The 21,961-nt window shown below is 54.2% G+C and overlaps 1 protein-coding gene across 2 annotated transcripts; it reads right to left on the minus strand.

The window, feature by feature from the left end:
* Positions 1-1,465: 1,465 nt before the first annotated feature.
* On the minus strand, positions 1,466-21,200 carry Ehd2 (EH domain containing 2). Of its 2 annotated transcripts, none has more exons than XM_021648298.2 (6): positions 21,094-21,200; positions 18,115-18,559; positions 17,609-17,706; positions 11,733-12,145; positions 5,061-5,225; positions 1,466-3,204 (listed from the first exon to the last, which is right to left on the minus strand). In XM_021648298.2, exons 2-6 carry the CDS (start codon positions 18,516-18,518, stop codon positions 2,653-2,655), a joined length of 1,632 nt encoding a protein of 543 aa, XP_021503973.1. In that variant the 5' UTR covers positions 18,519-18,559; positions 21,094-21,200; the 3' UTR covers positions 1,466-2,652. The 2 variants fall into 2 exon arrangements, with proteins under 2 accessions (XP_021503973.1, XP_060223805.1); XM_060367822.1 differs by having other exon boundaries at positions 21,051-21,173.
* Positions 21,201-21,961: the final 761 nt, after the last annotated feature.

Here is a 21,961-nt window from a genome sequence, read left to right on the forward strand (position 1 = left end):
CCACACATACGTGTGTGCATGCATGCACTCAAACGCACACATAAATAAAAAGTAAATATATACTTTGTAAAGACTTCATGTATGTATGTGTGAGTGCTCTATCTACATGTACACCTACATGCCAGAAGAGGGCAGTAGAGGGTGTAGACTGTTGTGAGCCACCGGCTGGTTACTAATAACTGAACGCAGGAAGAGCAGACAGTACTCTTAACCACTGAGCCATCTCTCTAGCTCTAAATATTTTTTTTAAAGTTCCAATCCTAGAATTGGAAATGGAAGAACTTTAGGAAGGTCTAAGTTGGACACAGAATGTGATCCTCAAGCAATGTTACAATGTCTCAGGAGGGAGGCTGGGAATCATCGCTTGTGGGCCAGGCACTATGCAGTGTCTTAGTTTCCCTAGCTGTGAGGCAGGAGTAAGAATGCTAAGTTTTTCTGAAGACAAAAGTTAAAGCGCTTAAGGTGGTGCCTAGCATCTGAGCATGGGCTATGCCACTGCTCCACCCCCAGAGGCCCCTGGGCCGTGGTCGTCATCCAGAGAGGTCTACACGGGATTTTGTATGTGTTTTCAGGCCGCGCTGAGTGTGGAAACCAGAGCTCCTTGCAAGCAGGGCAAGTACTGTTAGTGTACAGCCACACATTTTTGTGTCCTTGTTTTTTGTTTTGTTTTGTTTGTTTGTTTTGTTTTTCCTGTGGAGCCCTGGCTGTCCTGGAACTCGCTGTAGACTAGGCTGGCCTTGAACTCAGAAATCCACAGTACTGGGATTAAAGGCATTGGCCACCATTGCTGGAATTAAAAACATGCCTTCCCCCTCCCCCATGTCTTTTGTAATCCCAGCTGCTGCATGCTGGGATTACAAAGAGTGTTTATTCCGGACCCTTAAAGGAAAAAGGCACAGGGTGAGAACTCGTCACACACCGGGTCATGGGCACACAGCCGGAGGGAAACGGAGCAAGGTGTGGAGGTGATAGTCTGGATTGAGTGACTAGACTGCCTTCCCCCAGAGGGCGCCCCGGGCCTGCAGAGGGGCACGCGTGGGCGAGAGGCTCTCCCGGCCAGCGAGCGTGTCCCAACACTCCGACCCTAATCCCTCCTCCCCAGGACCCAGTGGTCTCGTCTCCGGCTGCAGGATCTGCTCTGGTGCATTCAAGTCGTGTCTGTGTGCGCTGGAGAGCGCTTTGGGGACTAAGGACGTGCTACACACAAATTGGCACTGGCCCCGGTCCACGTCAGGACTGGGTTCCCAGGCCCAGCGGCGGGAGGCAGGAGGGAGGGATGTCCCGGGGGTGGGGAGGGCCCTGAGTAACTTTTCTTTGGAAAATATGCAGGGCTGGCCCCCAGCCCAAGACTGAGTCAGCGCAGGGCTGAGTCACAGGCTGCCCCGCCCCTGTGAGCCAGAATGGTCCCCCCAGGTGCCTCTTCCTCAGGGGTCGCCGCCCCAAGGTAGCCTGACAGAGACACAAACAGCAGCCTTGGCTTTATTGGCCGTGTGGGGGACACTCTCGGGTTCCCAGCCCCCTCCAGCTGTCCTTCCTTGCCACCCCATCTTTTCCACGGTGTCCCCCACCAGGGTGAGCACGAAGGTGGTGAAGACACAAGGAGTTGGGGGTGGGCGACTCTTAGGGAGGAAAGGCTAAGGCACCAAGAATTCCCTCTCCCCGAGATATTCACCCCGGCTTCAGGAGGGCACCCCACTCCTGGGCCTCTGTCTCTGAGGGACTTTACTTAAATATGACCTGAAGATAGGCAGAGGGCCGAATACTTTGGTTCCCAAACCCACACACATGCTGAGGGGACTAGGGGCGCGGGGCAGAGGATGGAAGGAAGTGGGAAGTTGGGGTTTTTCCATTTGCGGAATCTTTGTGAAATGGGTGTGGTCAGAATTCAGGATTTGTGGGAAGGAAAGTGAAAGAGGGGATCCGTATGAGGAAGGAGGAGGTCAGGTGTTCCCCCCCCCCAACTCCCGATGGTCCTACGACCTGGAGACTTAACGGAGAAGCCTAGCGTGGCTGCTTTTTTATAGGCAACTATAAAAAGGAACAAGGGGTCTTGCTGGCATCAGTGTCTGTGTGACTATGTAGATGCCACACTCCTGAGAGTCAGTTCCACAAGTGCCCAGCACGCAGTAAGTGCTCAATAAATACCTGGATGGGGCGGTGGACATAGCTCAGTTGATAAAGAGTGTTTGCCTAGCTCGTAGGAGGCCCTGGGTTCACACCCCAGCACTGCAAAAACCAGGCACGGTGGCTCATGCCTGCAAGAAACTCTAGCACTCAGGAAGTGAGGCCAGGGAGATGAGAAGTTCAAGGTCATCCTCAGCTACATACGGAGTGTTCAAGGTTAGCCCGAGTTATGTAAGAGACTTTCAAAAAAGAAAAAGAAAAGAAAAAAAGTCTATATATGAACGGTGTGTGTTTCTGTGATAAGCCCATGGGTATGTGAGCGTGGAGGTGTGAAGGACAGAGGTTTGTCACTACCTCTGGTCCTCCGTAAGTGCTTTCACTGAATGCCTGGTGTGGGAGAGAAGCCCCGCCCCCCAAGTTTTTACAGCGGGCAGGGTAGGCAGGCAGGGTGAGTTGGCCAGAGCGGGGATCTGCTGGGGAGCCGCAGCAGGGCATTGTGGGAGGGAGAGCCAGCGGTCCGCTGGGGTCTCACTCGGCGGAGCCCTTCTGGCGTCGCTTGGAAGGCGGCACCAGGCGGCGGGGCAGGTTGGTAGGCAGCCCGTGGCCCTCGAGCTTGGCCTCGATAAGGTGGCTAGCCAGGGCGAACTCCTCGTCATCCAGCATGCCGTCTCGGTCGACGTCGCTCAGCTTCCAGATCCGCCCCAGCACTGAGTTGGGTAGCTTGGTGCCCACCATCCAGGTTTTGGCCTTGGAGCCGCTCAGCTTGCCATCGGCGGGGGCCAAGTTGTAGAAGATTTCGTCGTATTTGGACTTGTCCTTGGTCACCACCCACTCGGCATCGTCTTCCGAGCCCTCCTCGCCATCCTCCAGTGCCTCGTCGGGGCCGCGTTCCACAAAGGGCCCCATCCGGCTGCCCTCAAAGGCACCGCCCTGCACCACAACCTCCACGCTCTCCAGCTCCTCCTGCCGGAGCAGCGGCATAAGCTTGGCAATGTCGTGGGTCAGCATCTCGTCCAGCGCCTCCAGCAGCTTCGGCTTCAGCGAGTGGAACTTGGTGAAGTCATGTGCCATGAGCAGCTCCTGGTGGAAGGAATGGAGACGTTCAAAGGTCAAGGGGCACCAGTACAAGGCCACGCCCCTAACCCCTCACTGGGAAATTCTAGGCAGGGGCGCTATCACTAATGGGCCCAGTCCCGGTTTACTTTTTCGCCATTTGAGCCCGGGTTTTGGTTTTGTGTGGCCCAGACTACCTTCCGACTCACTGTGTCGAGAGAAGACGGTCCAAGACTCTGATCTGCCTTCACCTTACAAGTCTCTCCACCTATTTTACTGTTTGAGACATGGTCTCTCTAAGGTGTGAACACTGTCATCTTCCCGCCTCAGCTTCCTGAGCAGCTGGGACCACAGGTCTGTGTGATCAGGCTCAGTCAACAGACTCAAGTTTGATGCCTCAGGATAGGTAAGCAGGGGCTGGTCTCTGCCTTACTGGACATGGCCACTTCTCTTCAGCCAGTAGCCAGTCTCACCCTGCCACAGGAAAGGCTACACTTCTTAGCATACAGACAGCCAGCTGGCCGTGTGACTAGGTTCCAGCCAATTGTCTTTAAGCACAGGTTGAATGCACAGCTTCTAAAATTACCCGGTTTAGTACGGCACCCACAGACTGCATGTGGTTATGTAAAGTAGTTTAATCTGTAATTCCATTTTGTTTAATTTATTATTTTTTATGGTGTGTATGTTCTTGCACCGGTTCACATGTAATGCATGTATGTAGGAGGTCACAGAAGCTTGAAGAGGGTATCACATCCCCTGGAACTGGAGTTACAGATGGTTGTGAGCCACCATGTGGGTTCTGGGAACTGAATCCGGGTCCTCTGAAAGAGCATGCATGTTCCTAACCATTGAGCCATCTCTCCAGTCCCTTTTGTTTTGTCTGTCTGTCTGTCTATCTATCTAGAGACAGGGTCTGACTATGCAGCTCTGGTCAGGATGGCCTAAAACTCTCTACATAACCTAGGCTGGCCTTGAACTTGTGATCATCCTGCCTTTGCCCACCTCCCCAGTGCTGGGGTTAAGAGGAACGGCTCAATAAGCCTGGCTGTAACTCGGCTTTATACGGTTATCGGTTACCATATTGGGCAGCACAGCTTGGACCATTGCTAACAAAGTAAAAATGAAGTGTCCTTAAAGAGAGCGGCTGTGCTCATCTGAGCCTCTCCCCTTTCAAAGATAGGGCCCTATGTTGCCCAGGCTGGCCTTGAACTCCTGTAGGTAAGGCTCCCCTGAGTTCTTGACCCTCCTGTCTCTACCTTTCATTGCTTGCACTACAGGCAGACAGGTCCTTGCCTAGTTCCTCTCTTATGTTAAGATATTTATTTTAGTGTGTGTGTGTGTGTGTGTGTGTGTGTTCGTGTGTGTTGCCTGCGTGTATACCTGTGCATCACATGTGTATCTGGTGCCCGCACAAGTTAGAAGAGGGTATCGGATCCCCTGGAAACAGAGTTACAGACAGTAGTGAACTGCCGTGTGGGTGTAAAGAAAGGAACCCAGACCCCTTACGAGAGTGGTAAGTGCTCTTGAACTCTGAGCCACCCCCCAGCTCCCCTCTCTTCTAGCTGGCTGGAATGCAGACACAATGCCTGGAATCCCTGCAGCCATTGATACCATGAGGTCTCCTGGTGATGGGCAAGCATGGAAAAGAGAAATACAGTAGGTCCACGGCTCAGTAAGACAGCAAGCTGCCCCACCCCAAGTATATTCCAGAGCCTTAGGAAAGGAAAAAAGCTACTGCCATGGAAACGATTATTATGGGTTTTCTCTCCGCTCTGTCCCATGGATGAAAAACGCCACCCAGCCCTCCAGCCTTCCAGGCTCCATCTCAGAACCTGCAGGAGACCCTCCCATCAACAACCTGCCACTGTTTGCAGCTGCCCCACCTGCATCTTCTGGCAGTCGGGGAAGTCCCCAGGGGAGATGTGGTGCTCTAGCTGGATCTTCGCGAAGATGACAGGCAGCTTGAGGATCAGCTGCTTCTTCTTGTTTTCCTTCCCGAACACCGAGGGCATCTCTTTCTTCAGGTAGCTGATGATGTAAGCGTGAACCTGCAGAAGGACATCACACCTGAGCCAGCAGTACAGTCAGGAGGAGGCTGGGGCTGGGCAGCGGCTGGGCAGTGGCTGGGCAGCGGCTGGCACCTGTATTCCTTTCTCTTTGAGACAGGGTCTCATCTAACCCAGACCGGCCCTGAGCACCTTGTCCTCCTGCGCTGAGATGATATGTGGGTCACCATGCACAGCTTTTCTCTTGGGTTTTTGATAGAAGGCGGCACTACATACCCCAGGATGGATTCAAACTTGCAGCCTCTTCAAAGCTGAGATTGCAACTGTAAGCCACTCTACCTGGCTGGAACCTCCTTTTCAAATATGTTACAGGTGGGTAAACCCCACTGTCTTATCTAGTGCAGTTCAACCTAGTCTCTTGTCTCTGCTAAGCCACCCCAGCCCCTCCCGGCTTTCAGCGCCTACAAGCCGGCCTCACCCACATACCAGCCCAGTGCAGGGACTTGCCTATCTCCTGTTCACATTCCTACCCAGCTCCACGGCACTTGGGCTCAGCCCAGAATCAGTTGTTCCTAGCTGTGCCTACCTGTGGAAAAGGATGCCCGAACTCTGCCCATGCCACGGAAGCCAGACACTGTGCACTTTAGTTTCTTAAGAGTGCTTGTGTAGCCCAGCTGGACTTCAACCAGCAGTCCTCCTGACTCAACCTCCCTGAACGAGCTTAGAAAGACTTCAACTTGTTTGCACTTCAAGACCTTTAAGTGGGTATGGGTGTTTTGTCTGCATGTCATAGCACCACATGTGTGCAGTGCCCCCCAGGGGCAAAAGAGAACATCAGAGGCTCTGGGACTAGAGTTAGACACGACTGTGAGCAGCTAGCCGTGTGGGGCCTGGATCCTCTGTAAAAGCAGCCTGCTTTTAATAGCTGAGTGGTATTCCATGGTGTAGACGCACCACAATTTCTGTATCCACTCCTCCGCTGAGGGACATCTAGGTTGTTTCCAGATTCTGGCTATTTACGAATAAAGCTGCTATGAACATAGTTGAGCAAATGTCTTTATAGAATGGTGGGGCATCTTTTGGGTATATGCCCAGGAGTGGTATAGCTGGATCTTGAGGTAGTGCTATTCCCAATTTTTTCAGAAAGTGCCAGATTGATTTCCAAATAATGAAATTGGCAGGCAAATGGGTGGAACTAGAAAAGATCATCTTGAGTGAGGTAACCCAGAGGCAGAAAGACACACATGGTATATACTCACTTATAAACAGATATTAGCCATAAATATAGGATAAACATACTGAAGTCTACAGATCTAAAGAAGCTAAACACTAAGGAGGACCCTAGAGAAGATGCTTAAATATTATAAAGAAGGGCAAACAGGATAGACACCAGAAGCAGTGGAAGAGAGGAAACAGGATGGGAGCCTACTTTCAGAGAGTCCTCTGAAAGGCTCCACCCAACAAGAGATCAAAACAGATGCTGAGACTCACAGCTGAACTTTGGGCAGAGTGCAGGGAGTCTCATGGAAGAAGGGGGGGCATAGAAGGACATGGAGGGGACAGGAGCCCCACAAGGAGACCAATAAAGCTAAAAAATCTGAGCCCAGGGGTCCCTGCAGAGACTGATGCACCAACTGAGGACCATGCATAGAGAGGATCTAGAACCTCTGTTCAGAGGCAGCCAATTGGCAGCTCAGTCTCCATGTAGATTCCCAAGTAAGGAGAGCAGGGGCTAACTCTGACATGGACATGGTTGCCTGCTCTTTGATTACTTCCTTCTGGCAGTGCAGCCTTGCCAGACCACAGAGGAAGAGGATCCAGGCAGTCCTGATGAGTCTTGATAAGCTATGGGCAGATGGGAGGAGGACTCCCCCTTTTAGTGGACTAAGGGAAGGGGATGGGGAAGAGGGAGGGAGGGTGGGAATGGGAGGAGTTAAGGGAGGGGGCTACAATCTGGGATATATAATGAATAAATTTTGAAAAAATTAAAATTAAAATTAAAAAAAGCAGCCAGGGCTCTTAACTGCTGAGCATCTCTCCACCTACCCCCTGTTACACAGGGTTTCTCTGTGGAACAGAGCCCTGGCTGTCCTGGACTCAGTCTGAAGGCTGGCCTGGAACTCACAGAGATCTGCTTGCCTCTCCCTCCGAAGTGCTGGGACTAAAGGTGTGTACCAGCATGGCCCAGCTCCCCTCAATAATTCTTAAACCCTCCACTGCCCTCCCTGACTGGCTCCTGCAGGTTCACCCACACCCTCTCTTTCTCCCCACCCTGAACACTGCTCACCAGCATTTCTCAAAGACCAGAACGCCAACATTTCCCCCAAACCCAGAGCCTCTGTATATGACCATGCTCTCTTCCTGAGCTCCGTCCCAGCCTTCCCACTGAGTTTGTCATAAAAACCAAGCGCCCATATCACTGCCATCTGACTATCTCCACCTCTTCTGTCTTCTTCACAGTTGAGCTGGAGTCATCATTATTTTATCTAACTGTTCCGTTTCCCTCCATGAAACTACAAGTTCTGCCAGGTCAGACCTTATCTGTTTCCTCTGTCTCCAGTCCCGGGACAATATACACAGCACCACTCAGGAAATCGTTGTGCCATAAAGTGCTGAACTCGAGAACCTTTGAACCACATTCTCATAAGTTACTGAAAAATAAATGAGGATGGCTGCTGGGCTGTAATCCCAGCACTCTGGGAGGCAGAGGCAGGCAGATCTCTGTGAGTTTGAGGCCAGCTGGTCTATAAAGAGTCCAAGACAGCCAAGGCTACACAGAGAAACCCTGCCTTGAAAAACAAAAACAACAGCAACAAAAATCTTTAAAGGAGGATGGCGCAGTAATGACTGCGGGCATGTCCGCTGTTTACAGACAGCGCTATCATTGAGTATGCATGTTCAGATGGACATAAAATAAGGCTGGCGATATGGGTAGGCAGAGGTAAGGACCCTTGCTGCCAATCTGGAGTTGGGTCCCTGGGACGGACAGAAGTGACACAGTTATCCTCTAGCTTTGATAGATAGAATGTGGCAGGAGAACGCATGCACACACATGGGTCATGCTCACACACAATAAAAAATTTTTAAAAAACAGTCAACAGCAATAGAAGAATCCTTTCCTCCCAGATCTCGGCTTGGCTTACACTTCCATCAAAGGGCAGAGACGATCATGCTCACCCTGCCTTGCACGCATACGAAACTGAGACTTGGGGGTGCGTTACGGAGAGCCCTTAATGGGCAGCGTCTTGGCCTTTCGGCTAACACCAAGTACACTTTCTGAGAGTCCTTAAAGGCCTTGTGCCACAGAAGGAGAACATTTAAGAGAAGTTAAAGCCATGTGCGCTGTGATTGGCTGGACAAGGAGTGCCGGGTCACTCTGAGGTGTGTGTGGGGGGGGGAGGGTACGCCACGAAGTACAATGAAGTTTGGTCAGAGCCAACCCTAAAGACTAGGATAGGGCGCTGAGGCATTGGGGAAGGAAGGGTGAGCTTGCAGGACCAAGGGAAAGTATGCCCCACCGGTCTAAGAGGCCAATCAGAATAGAGGTGTGGTCAGGATGAAAGTCACCGCTTGCTGACCGGAGCCAAAGGAGAAGGGGCGTGGTTGAGCAGAGAACGCCGGTAAAGAAGAGCAGGGCGATGAGGAGAGGGGCTGAAATGGCTGGCCGATGGGGAGGAGTAGGGCTTGAGACAGTGGGCCACTCGGGAAGGCCGGGACCTGCCGGAGCAAACTAACGAGGAGAGATGTATGGGGATGCGGCTAGCGGGAAGGGACCGTGGGGGAGGAGGTGTGGCCTGCTGGTGGAAGTTAATGGGAAGGCTCTGACCTGAGAAAATGGGCTAAGGAAAGGGGCGTGGCCGAAGGATGGGCCATTGGCAGGCCTATGGCCTGTTTGGGAAAATCAATTGTGGCTTGCTCTGCTTGTTGGGGCGGGCCAATGAGGAAGGGGTGGGCAACGGGAGAGGAGTGACTTGTTAGTTACTCGAAGGGCGTGGCCTTCTAGGGTAGCCCCAAGGGGCGGGACGTGCTCTGCTAGGACCCTGGAAGGGGCCGGGTCCCGCCGTGGCTCTCCTGACAGACGGAGGCAGGCGGGAGCGGGAGCGCTGATGGCTTTTCCAGAGAGGAAGCATGGGAAGGTGGCAGGAAGAGATAAGGGGGTGGCGCGGGCAGGGCTGGGGCGCGGGTCGGACGCCAGGGTTTGTCCTGAGTTTCCGGAGCCACCTCCCCCCTGGCCGGGGCGCCAGGTGTCCGGCCCGGCCCCTTAGTCCCTGTGCCACGGGCCCCAGCTTCCCAAGAGGATCCTGCAGTGGAGAGTAAGGGTGAGCCTGTAAGGACACTGAGAAAGAGAGAGGGAGAGGTGTGAAGAGAGAGAAGACTAGGAAAAGAAAAAAAAGAATTGAGAAAGAGGGGTTGATGAGTTCACAGTGACTGAAGGACAGCCCTGGCCTCCTGGGGCAGCTCCATGGGCAGCCGGTGCTCCTTAGAGGAGTCCTGCGGTGGGGTTGGAGGCGGTGATTCACCCCTCTCCATCTCCTTAAACCACACCTTGGATGCCTCCACCAACTAGAACCCTCTTGGCCTCTCCTCCTGCCCAGCTTCCTGCCCCACCTCCACCCTGGCGGCCTCCCTTCTGAAAGTTCCATTCCACTCTGAAAGCACAGCCATTGCGCCTCTCTTCCTCTCCGAGGCCCAGCCTGAAGCAGGCTATACCCTCCAGACCCCTAGGTTCTTCCTAGACCCGAATTCAATCTCCAGAAGGCAGCTTGAGGGTAATCCCGTCACCCACTCCAAAGCTTTCCGTGTCTCCCTGATCCTTGGTGTAGCCCGAAGGGTCAGCAGTTTCAGACTCCCAGAGGCTGCCCAGACACCCTCTCCTCTAAGCCTGACTCCACCCAGCCCTGCCCAGCCCTGACACTGGACCGTGCTTGGCTGTCACTGCTGTGGGAGGGGTCTGTCTTCTTCTCCAACTAAGGGTGAGTCCTAACATTGTCCTGGGGCATTCAGACCTGGAGCCCCGCCGGGCAGGGCAAGAACAGCCTTGGCCATTTTTGCACGCCCAGCATGTCCCGGCAAAGCTCTAGGCACAGGGGTGACTTTGTTCAAGCTGAATTTCCACCAATCGTCATTCATTCTGGAAATATTTACAGAACTATTCAGGTCCAGGACACTCACGGAAGGAATTCTAAGAGGTCAGGTTCTGCAGAACTTGACTATGTCGAGCTGAGGAGGCAGTGTACAGGGGCCCCCTGACAGGTGAGGATGCAGACGGGGTCAGGGGTCACAATAGGGTGAGGGGTAAATCTGGAGTCAGGCTGCTCATTAAAGGAGCGGGTGACACCTGAGTGAGCCATGTGGACAGTCGGGGGAGAGAAGGCTATCAGGAAGAGCAAGCAGTGAGTACTGATTGGTTAAATTAAACAGAACGAGCTAATGAAGCTATATTATATAAATGCAGGTTTAGTGGGAGGGGGAGGGAAGAGTGCAATGGGGGGAGAGAGGGCAGGAAGGGGGCAAAGGGTGAGAAAGGGCACAAAAGGGCTACAGAGCCAAGATGTCTGCCTATACAGTGAAGGGCCTCTGGCCGAGAAGCCCCGCCCCTCGGTGGCAGGCCCACGCCCCTCGGTGGCAGCCACGCCCTGCAGCAGGTAGGGACTTTAACAAGTATTAAGGTAGGGCTGAGGCAGCCAGTGTGGGGTGCAGTGGCTGCCGGGAAGGGAGGGAGTTGAGGAGGCAGGGAAAGGGTGAGGGAAGGAGCGAGCAATTGTGGTGGTCTGAATGAGAGTGACCCGCACAGACTCATGTATCTGAACACTTGGTTCCCCCACCCCCACCCCCGCCTATGGAACTGTTTGGGAAGGATTAAGAGGCATGGTCTTTTTGGAATTGCTATGTCTCTGGGAGCGGGCTTTGATGTTTACACAGGCCACAGCATCCCCAGTTAGCTGGCTCTCTGCCTTGTGCTCATGGAAGTGTTCACCACGCCTGCGTGCTTGCTGCCATGGCCCCACCATGGTGGAACCATGAGCACCAGTCATGTTTTCTTTCATAAGATGTTATATAATGTTTTCTTCACAGCTATGGAAAAGTAACTCAGACAGCGGCCAAGAGGACTCAGCTTTTGTTCAGTGGGATGGAGGGAGGGAGTGGCAGGACGAAAACAAGGAAGGAAACGTGCCCTCAGCTTAGTGGTGGGCGGCAAAGGTGGGGCCCACTGCACAGGACTGCCTCCTCAGTCCTGGCAGAATCAGACCAACCTATCAGGAGAATGAACTGGTCTGGGCGCTAGGTGGTCTCTAGTTAGCTACACAAGCAGGGAAGCAAGGAAAACATGTCTGTGTAGCCTCTTCGAGGCCTCCAGCTTAGGCCTCCTGAGACCCCGCGTCATCCTCCACAGCTCCACAAAGTCCTCCCAGTCCCCCTGAATTCCCTTCAGTCCTCGTGCAGCCTCCTGATTTCCACCCTTTCTCCTGATCCCGCTTCCAACGCCCCCCCGCCCCGCCCCAACTTCCCCAAGTCCTCCCGGACCTCCCGCGGACCCAGCACGCTCACCCGCACCAGCCGCGCCCGCTTCACCAGGTCGTTGAGCTTGCGCAGTGCCGCATGGCGCGGGAGGCCCTGGATGTCACGGAAGAGGTCCTGCTCCTCCAGCTCGAAGAGGCGCCGGTTGTCCGGCACCAGGAGCGGCTGGGACCAGAAGGAGCCGATGTAGACGCGCAGGACCTCGGGCGTGCCCACCACCTTGCCCAGCGCCCACATGAGCGCCCCGTAGACACGCATCAGCTGCTGCGTCTCCACCATGTCCGCCTTGTTGAGCACCACGCGGATCTTGTCCTCGTGACCGCGCAAGGCACCGATGGCCTCTGAGAACTCGTCGGAAATCTCCAGCTTGTGGGCGTCGAAGAGCAAGATGATGAGGTCCACGCGCTCAGCAAACCAGCGCAGGACAGCCGGGAAGTCGTAGCCTGGAGCAGGTAGAGGACAGGAGTCACACCCCACCCAGTCAGAGCGTCCATTCTTTGGGACTGATACAGTGGCTCAGATGCGCACACTGTTAACTCTGAGACTCCTTCTTGTGCGGGTCAAGTAGCTCAAATCCTCTGCGTGGGTCCCAGAACCGCCCCTTCCCAGCACCCAGATTTTGACCAGACCCTCAAACCATCTGGCTTTATGGAATGGGGCAACCTTCTCCCCCGCCACACACACCTTTTCACTGCTGTTTATTTATTATTTATACAGCCCGAACGTGTGCCTGCACACCAGCAGAAGGCACCAGATCTCGTTATAGATGGTTGTGAGCCACCATGTGGTTGCTAGGAATTGAACTCAGGACCTTTGGAAGAACAGTCAGTGCTCTTAACCTCTGAGGCATCTCTCCAGACCCCATCGTTGGCTTTTTCATTCATTCCCTAGGCAGACATTAGGATTTGTTTTGACATGGATGTATTCATTGGCAGCTAAAATCCTGAATTGTGTGTGTGTGTGTGGTGTCCCTGTGAGATGGTGCAGAGTGGGCCTGAGGTTGTCCTCTGACCTCCACTCATATGCTGTGGCATGTACCCACCTACACTCATGCGCACACACAAGAAATAAAATGTAATAAAATACATTTAAATGCTAAAGTTGGGGGCTGGAGGGATGGCTCAACAGTTAGAACCTACTGCTATCCCAGAAGACCCCAGTTCAGTTGGTGCCCAACACCCAGGGCACTGGGCTTACAACCTCCTGTAGCTTCCGGTCCAGGAGATCAGGGCCCTCTTCTGGCCTCCCTGGGCAGCTGCATCCACGCATACATTCACACTCCTACACATATGCACACAATTTGTATTTACATTTAAAAATTATGTTATCATTTGTGTATGCGTATGTGCACTTGTGTACGGGTGCCTGTGGAGGCCAGAAGTGTCATGCAGACCACCTTCAGCTGGAATTATGGATGGTTGGGAGCCTCCTGACAGGGTGCTGGGACATGAACTTGGGCCCTCCACACGAGCAGAAAGTCCTCTGAACCACAGAGCCAGTCCTCCAGCACCCACATTATTTTCAAACATTCCTAAAGTGTCCAGAGATGGTGGCACACACCTTGAATCCCAGCACTCAGGAAGCAGAAGCAGGCAAATCTCTGGGTCTGAGGCCAGCCTGGTCTACAGAGGGAGTTCCAGGACAGCCAGGGATACAGAGTAAGATCTTGTCTCAAAGAAAAAATCCTAAAATGATCTCAAAGAGGCCCCAGAACTTGTAAGCCCCCTCCCAGCAGCTGACGGACCCCTGCTGTCAGGGCCCTTCCTGGGAACCTGTTAGATATGCCAGCAATTGAGTGACAAGGGCTCAAGATGTTAGAGCTATTTTCGTGTGTGTGTGTGTGTGTGTGTGTGTCTGTCTGTCTGTTTGCCATGTGTCTCTGTGTGACTGTGTGTCTGTCTATGTGTCTGTCTTTATGAGTATATGTCTGTGTACGCTTGTGTGTCTGTGTCTGTCTATGTGTATGTCTATGTGTTTGTGTATGCTTGTATGTCTGTGTCTCTCTGTGTTTGTCTGTGTCTGTATGTTTGTCTGTGTGTTTGTGTGTCTGTATGTCTGTGTCTGTGTGTTTGTCTGTGTGTCTGTGTGTCTGTATGTCTGTATCTGTCTGTTTGTGTGTCTGTGTCTGTCTATGTGTATGTCTATGTGTTTGTGTATGCTTGTATGTCTGTGTCTCTCTGTGTTTGTCTGTGTCTGTATGTTTGTCTGTGTGTTTGTGTGTCTGTATGTCTGTGTCTGTGTGTTTGTCTGTGTGTCTGTGTGTTTGTGTGTCTGTATGTCTGTATCTGTCTGTTTGTCTGTGTCTGTATGTTTGTCTGTGTGTCTGTATCTGTCTGTGTCTCTGTATGTCTGTCTGTGTTTGTGTGTATGTCTATGTGTCTGTATCTGTGTGTCTCTGTGTGACTGTGCATGTGAGGGAGGTAGTTGTGCACATGAACACAGGTACCCATAGAAGCCACCAGTGTCAAATCCTCTGGAGCTAAACTGAAAAGTGGCTGTGAGCAACCCAGTGTGAGTGCTGGGAACTGAACTTGGTTCTTCTACAGGAGCAATTGGCACCCTTGACCACTGGGCCATCTTTCCAGTAGTGCTCGTTCTTGCCACCGTGTGTGTGTTCAATGATCTGTGTCCATCCACTCACTCAGTCTGTCCGTCCTTTTCTTAGCCGTGCCCTTCAATGCTTTTCACCATTTCTCCTTCACTTATGATGAGTGAAGCTTGGAGAGCTGAGAAGAGAGCGGAAGACGCTGCCCCTCCCCCCACATGGCAAACAGGAATCACTGCCCTGCCCATACACTGTGTGATCTTAGGCAAGTGGCTTAACCTTTCTGAATTTACCTGGCTCCTAAAACTAACAAAACAAAAACCAGGCCTGGCGTGGTGGTGCACACCTTTAATCCTAGCACTCAGAAGGCAGAGGCAGGCGGATCTCTGTGAGTTTGAGGGCAGCCTGGTCTACAGAGTGAGTTCCAGTACAACTACGGTACAGAGAAACCCTGACACACACACAAAGGGGCTGGAGAGATGGCTGAGAGGTTAAGGGCACCCATATGGCAGCACACAGCTGTCTGTAACTCCAGTCCTGGGGACTATGACACCCTCATACAGACATACACGCAGGCAAAACACCAATGCACATAAAATAAAATAAAACAAAAACCATATTTGGTCCTGCTTCATAAGACTATTGTGTGTGTATGTCATTGTGCCTGTGAAGCAGTAATGCAGCTTCTGTGCCTGTACCTCAGGAAGAGTATTAGAGAGTAATCTAGTAAGTGCCAGGGCAAAGTTGCTTGCCATAGGCCACCAGGCACCAGGGGTGACTCTGCACGCATCTCTACCTGCCTGCTCTCAGTAGAAGGGCAGTCTGAGGCAACCCCAACTCTTGTCTTCAGAGTCTGGGGACACATCCATCTTCAGAGTGGTCAGGGTAGGCTATGGAGTTCCTGGAAGCTGTGGAGTGTCTCCAAGAGCTCCCAACCTGGCCTAAGTCTGGATCAAGGAGAAGAGCCAGCAGCTGACAGGATAAGGGGCCAAGGGGCCGTCACTCATGTCCGGACTTGAGCTCAGGGTAGAACAGACTCACTTGTCCCACGAAACGCCAGTAGGCAGCCAATTTGTGACCCCATTCTCCAACTGAGGAAAGTGAGACACAAAAGCCACAAATGTGGGAGGCTACAAGGCAGGAATGGATTCAGTAGTTACAGCTGCCTGCCCCCACCCCAAAGATCCAGGAGGCAGCCTGCTCCATGCTGGTGGGAGGGGAAGGGGCAGGACATTGTTCTGGGGGAAGGAAGGGCCAGGTCACTGCAGGGCCAGCAGCTGGGCCTGCCCCCCCCCCCAAGTATCTACACCCTGGCCTGGATTTGGAAAGTGTGTCTCATGGGGCTGAGAGGGAAGGAGGGAGCAGGGGGGGCAGGGAGGTTGAGTCAGTGTGGGAATGGAGACGTGGCAGAGACGGGATGTCTGACCAAGAAAAACAGTCCTGGCTGCCCATTCGTCACCCAGGCATCTATTTGCCCCATGCAGCTAACTTAATACTTCTCAGAATTCCACGGCTTTCTCCCCATTCCCAGGTGGGAAACGGAGGCACAGAGATAAAAGATGCTTGCTTAAGTCATTACAGTCTCAGGGAACCAAGCCCAGAGTGCTGGTGCATGCCTGTCAGCTCAGTGCAAGAACAGCCGGGGCAGGAGGATTGCAACCAGTTAGGGTCCAATTTGGAATATATAGTGAGTTCCAGACCTGAACTACAGAACAAAACTCGATGCTAACAGTCACAGCAGGGCAGCCGCACCTCTGTCACGCTCAGATGTGCGCAGCAGCAGCGCCCAGCAGCTGGCTACAGCAGAGCCTCCCACAGCCAGACCCAGGCTTCCACACACGTGTGTGCGTTAGACTCTGGGACCTGCACACACAGGGGACCCGCATGGCATCCCAGGCACAGAAATGAGTACACTTCAGCACGGAGGCCTGTTGGAACACACCCTAATGCCCAGACATTGCTGTGGTGTCCAGGCTAGCGTCCGACTGGTCACCGTCCTGCCTCGGCTCTCCCAGCGCTAGGATGACAGGTGTGCATGGCCACATGAGCCCTCCGGTCATCACACACCTTTCAAGGTGCACAGTATATCCCACACAGACATAAATACAAAGTCAGACACATGTGTGTGGCTCAGTGGTAGAGCCCCTGCCTAGAATCTGCCACTGAGGGGCTGGCGTGTGGCACGCTTGTCTACTATATGCAAAGCACCAGCACTGCAATAAAACAGCTTCACAAGATCCCCCTGCACTACCTCTCAGATCACCACAAAATCACAACTAGCCATAATCATAGGTACACAACCCATGTAGCAAGCACCCACACAAGTCCACCAACTCACAGGAATTCAGAGCCACGGCCTCCACGTCACCCCTGTCAGCACACACCATCACGGACCGACACACAACTCACACCCATCACACACTGCTTCCCCAGGGTTCACCGGCTTTCCCCATCCCCACAGGTCTCCCTGGACAGACGGGCTCCACCTCCTGTGCCTCCAGGGCCTGAGGAAGGGAATCCCCATCCCCACCCCTCTTCATCTCCTGCGGAAGCTGGGGCCCTGGGCTCCACCGTTCAGACCCAGCCCATGGGCTAGGCGCACCCGAACTCCGACCTCCCTGCTCCCCCTCAGCCAGCTTGCACAGCAGTGATGACTGCTGCAGCTGCCTCCTGTGTTTCTCCCTCGGGGCTGCTCTGCTGGATAGCGGCCAGGGGCACTGGCACTTTCAGAGCCAAAGCCCTGTCCTGGCCCTGCCTTCCTGCCTGGCCCTGGGTTCCCTCTGCCCCACACTCTTGCCTCCTTTGCCCCAAATCCGTTGCCAAAGCCTAGGGATGGGGGTGGTGGCAGGGATGGGTAGAGGCTCTGTGGGCCAAGACGCCGGGATCCTGGGGTGGGAGGGCTGCAGGGGAAGGGACAGAGGCTGGGGTAGGAGTGGGGCTGAAAGGCTGGGCAGGGTGGGTGAGGTGGCTCACTGGAGGCCCTGCTGGAATTTACCCCCACTGCTCCCCCTGCACAGCTGTTTATAAATTCCAGGCCCGGCCTTGGCCTCCACCCAGATTCTCCCTCCCTGGCCCATCTGTGGCCCAGCCTCCAAGCCAGGAGCTCAGAGGCGCAAGCTTGGGGCCCAGGGCCTCCCTGCCTGGCCCGGGCTCTTCCTGGGACTCTCTAGCACCTCCTTGTCCCCCCACCCCTAGTCTCGGCCCTCATCTCTCCTTTTCCAGCCTCCTGACCCGCCCAGACATGTGGCTTCAGCCTGCTCACACGTGTTCACCCGTGTAGACCTGGGGCCAACATGCTAGCCTCCTCGCGCAGAGCCAGGGGCCGGGCCCAGCTCCTCACACGGGGCTTCTCCTCACTCACCGCGGCTCACTCTCTGTTTGGCACCTGACAGGATGCCTGGCGTGTCGATGATGCTGATGCTCTCCAGGACCTGGTTGGGGAGCTGAGCGCACATAAACCTGGGGGCGGGGAGACAGAGGTCAGGGGTCAGTGCAAAGAGACGAAGGGACGCCCAGGGTACCCTAAAGAGAGGCAGGTGCAGAGGATGGCAGTCCTAGAAAGAAGGAAGTTAATGGGATCTATTGAAAAAGCAAAACCTATCTGTGTCTGGGGAGATCTCAAGTCAGCGCTCTGATTACCTTCATTTTCCAGATGGACATGAGAGGCACAGAGAGGTTAAGTCACTTGACCAAGACTGCCCAGCATTCAGCGGCAGAGGCACAATTGGAACCCAGGCTCCCATAGGGAAGGGAGCAGACGCAGGAAGGGAAAGGAGTAGGCAGAAAGAAGAGAGTCAGAGCTGAGAAGGACAGAAGCATCCTGGGATAGATGTCCCTTGCCCCCCTCCTGGCTGGCAGCTGCCACACCTGTTGAGGAAGGTGTTTCCGAAAGGGTTGAGTTTGCGAAAGGGCTTCTCCGGGTCCACAACCAGGGCGTTGCCCGGCACGGTGCCCTCCGTCTCGCCGTGCATGACAGCTACAAAGCAGTCGGTCGTGGGCTCGGGACCCACTCGGGAGCCGGGCACCTCCTGCTCCAGGAGGTACTGGATGAAGCTGGTCTTGCCGGTGCTGTACTGGCCGGCCACCAGCACCATGGGCTTGCCGTCGAAGTCAGCGTCTTCCAGGGCTGGCGAGTGGAAGGCCCCGAAGCGGTAGTGCTCCTCCAGGGGGAGAAGCTTCGTGCGGTACAGCTCCTTGAGGGACGAGGTCACAGTGCGGATGGCCTCGGGTTGCTGGCCCCGAGCCCCGCCCTTCTTCAGCCAGCTGAACATGGTGTCTTCAATGCCCACTGGGTCAGCCGGGGAGACAACACCTGCGGGAGGAGCAGGGGGAGCACAATGGAAGACTGCTGGGGAATAGCTGGGGATGGGACGAGGAGCAGGGGGCCAATGGCGGGAAGAGCGACAAGGGCCAGCATGGAGGCTAACAGTGGGCACGGTCCAAGAAGGGGAGGTAGGATAGAAAAGGGAAGGGAGAGCATGGGAAAGAAAGGGAATGCTGGCTCGGGGGTGGGGGTGGGGGTGCATTCTGAGCTGGATATGGTTGAGCACATCTGTAATCCTGGGAAGCTGAGACAGGATGGTCAGAAGTTCAAAGCTGGCCTGGGTAACATGTAAGACCCCATCTCAAAAGACCCACATCCAGAGAAACCCATTCCCAGATCCGTTCATCACCACCCCGCACGCCCATCGTTTAGCTCGTTTTCACTGAAATGGCTCCATGATGCAGGGGCTCTCCTCCAAAAGAAGAGCCAGAGCGGCCGGTTCCCCCAGCTGAGGGCCCGGGTTAACCCAACAGTTAACGGTGCCTGTAAAATTCCGGGCCTCCAGAGGGGTATGGGGATCTACAGGGCCAGCAGATTCAGGGCAAGGCTGACCTTTGAGCTTCTTCATGGAGGACAGGCAGACAGAGTCTAAGGGTGTGATAGGCTCTCGGGGGCTGGGAGCTCAGAACTGTCTCGTGGGGACACAGAACCGGAGGGATGAGAAAGGAGGTTGTAGAGGCTACCTTGCAGCACCCAGTTAAGGGGGAGCCTCGGGCATGGGAAAGAAACATGGTAACTATAAGCCAGATACTGTGCCAGCTCATATTTGGGTTGTGGTGCTAGAATGGAACCCAGGACTATAAGCATGCTAGCCAAACACAATACTGCTAAGTTGGACCTGAGCCCCTCACTGGGGAATTCTAGGCAGGTGCTCTCCTACCAAGCCACATTCCCCAGGCCCTGACTTGGGAGTTGTAGGCAGGAGCTCTAACACCGGGCCACACCCCCAGACCCTCTGGGGAACTCTAGGCAGGAGCTCTACCACTGAGCCATACCTTCTGTGCTAGCTCCCTAGTTTTATCCAGAGTTGGGGGCTAGAACCCAAGGCTTCAAGCACGCTAGGCAACCACTCTACAAACAGTTATGTCCTCACTCCGACCCACCCTGTTCCAAAGAGGAAACAGCCTGGTAAGACAGCAAGAGCCTGCACCAGATCACCCAGCTAGAAAGCACTAGCTGGGATGCTTTTTTCCCATCCTAGCTCTCAGGAGCTTAGGGGAAAAGTCATCAACAGCCCTGCAGCAGTGAGCACCCCCAAAGCCAGACTGTGCTCTCTGTAGCCCCTCAATACCCTTGTGAGCCTTGAGTCACTGTAGGGTCTGGGGTGGTGTGTTTCCTGGTCTCTCCCCTCCCTCACGCCATAAGAGATGCTTGTTATGTTAGTGACCTCAAAGAACCAGCCTTTGGTCAGACTGGAGTCTCTGAATGTCATTCTTTGCAGGAAGAATCAAGGGCTCCCCAGTGAAACAGCTGTCCAGGACATGAGCCTGGGAAAGAACAAGCCCATTCGGGTCAGCTTAAACACCACCGGGGACACAGCCCCCAGCCTGAAGGGGTTCCCATTAGCCAGAGATGAAACAACCTTTCATTTTTCTTTCATTTAAAAGATATTTATTTTATGTGTATTTTCTAGGCATCTGTGTCTGTGTCCTGTGCACATGCAGTGCCCTTGGAGGCCAGAAGAGAGTGTTGAGTCCCCTGGACTGAAGTAACTGATGGTTGTGAACTGCCATGTGGGTAACGGGATAAACCTCGTCTTCGGAAGCAGCAGCCAGTGCTGAGTCTACTCTATCTCTCCACCTTAAAAACATGTTCTCACTGGGTAGCGCTGGCTGGCCTAGAACTAGGACACCAACCTGGCCTTAGACTCAGAGATCTGCCTGCCTCTGCCTCCTACATCTTGGGTTTCATGAGCTCTGCCACCACATCTGGCTCATAGATGGGGCAATCTAAGCAAACAAAACAAAACAAAACAAAAACAAAACAAAACCCTGCGAATCAAAACACTGAGTTCATAAAATCCTATCAAGAAACACGGAGAGGGACAAATGAAAAGAAAACAGGTAGGAGAAGAGGAGGGGTGGGAGAGAGAGCAGACACAGGAACCGTTACACAGCAGCAGAAGAGGGGCCTGCGAGCGTCCCAGGCAGGGAGCTAGCTCAGGGAGATCTCAAAAAGGACGCCCTGGGACGGCTGAGGGCTCCACACAGGAGGGGCAGGAGAGGGCTCTTAGACAGAGCAAGGAGGGCAGAGATGGGCGTGGAAGGCCACTTCACAGAGGGGCTCTTCTCCGGTGAGGAAGGCTGGGGAGGGACTGGAAGTAGGGGCTACGGAGGAGTGGGGAGACCGGAGGACTAAGGACAGCCTGGGGAAGGAGGAGACCTGAAGAGGCTGGAAGAAGTGGAGAATGGAGGAGCAGAGGTCCCGGAGGAAGAGTGTGGAAATGGGAGAAACTGGGAAGGACAGGGCACAGACTTACAAAGGGGAGCAGGCGTGAGGACTGAGATTTCGGGAGCACTCACCAGGGATCTGGAGAGCGCAGAGCAGGCAGCCTGAGCTCTGTCCCGTCCGCAGCCGAGTGAGCCGGGTGGGGCCGCGCGGGAGGAGCGCTGGGCAGGGCGGGCCCGGACCCCTGTCCCAGGCCGCGCCGCCTCGGGCGCCCCCTGGCGGGCACGTGGAAGATGCGCACAGGCTCGCAGGAGCAGTCCTTGGTTCGAACTGAGGCGGGTCGCCCTCCAATTTTTGGCTCCCTCCCAACCTGCCTCTTAGCAAAAAAGGAGACAGCGGCTGCAGCAGGTCTACCAATAACTTATCCTGCCATGGTGATGCATGTCTGTATTTTCCAACATCAGTGAGACAGAGGCCTACTGCAAATTTGAAGCCAGCCTGGTCTGCCTGGCAGGATCCTGTCTCAAAAGTAATTTTAACAACAGTAATTTAAAAATCTAAGTGCATGGGCTGGGTGTCGTGGCACATGCTTTTAATCTCAGCATTTGGGAGGCAGAGGCAGGCGGATCTCTGTGATTTCCAGTCCAGCCTGGTCCAGGACAAGCAGGGCTACACAGAGAAACCCTGCCTTAAAAAACCAAACCAAAGAAACAACAAAAACCCCCAAGGGCATGAGGCCGGTAGAAAGCCCATCTAGGCTGCATGGGGCCCTGGGTTCCATCCCCGGCACGGTGGTACACGCTTGGACTCCCAGCACCCGCTCACACACACATTACGTGGCATGATAGTTTGAATGAAAATGGCCTCATAGGCCCATAGGGACTGGCGTTATTAGGAGGTGTGGCCCTGGTCGAGCAGTGTGTGCGGAGGGGGTGGGCTCTGGGGCGTCAGATGCTCAAGCCTGGGCCGGCCTCTCTCTTCCTGACGCCTGCGGATCTGGAT

This window comes from Meriones unguiculatus, chromosome 1, assembly GCF_030254825.1.
Source record: "Meriones unguiculatus strain TT.TT164.6M chromosome 1, Bangor_MerUng_6.1, whole genome shotgun sequence".
In the NCBI taxonomy this organism is placed as follows: Eukaryota; Metazoa; Chordata; class Mammalia; order Rodentia; family Muridae; genus Meriones; species Meriones unguiculatus.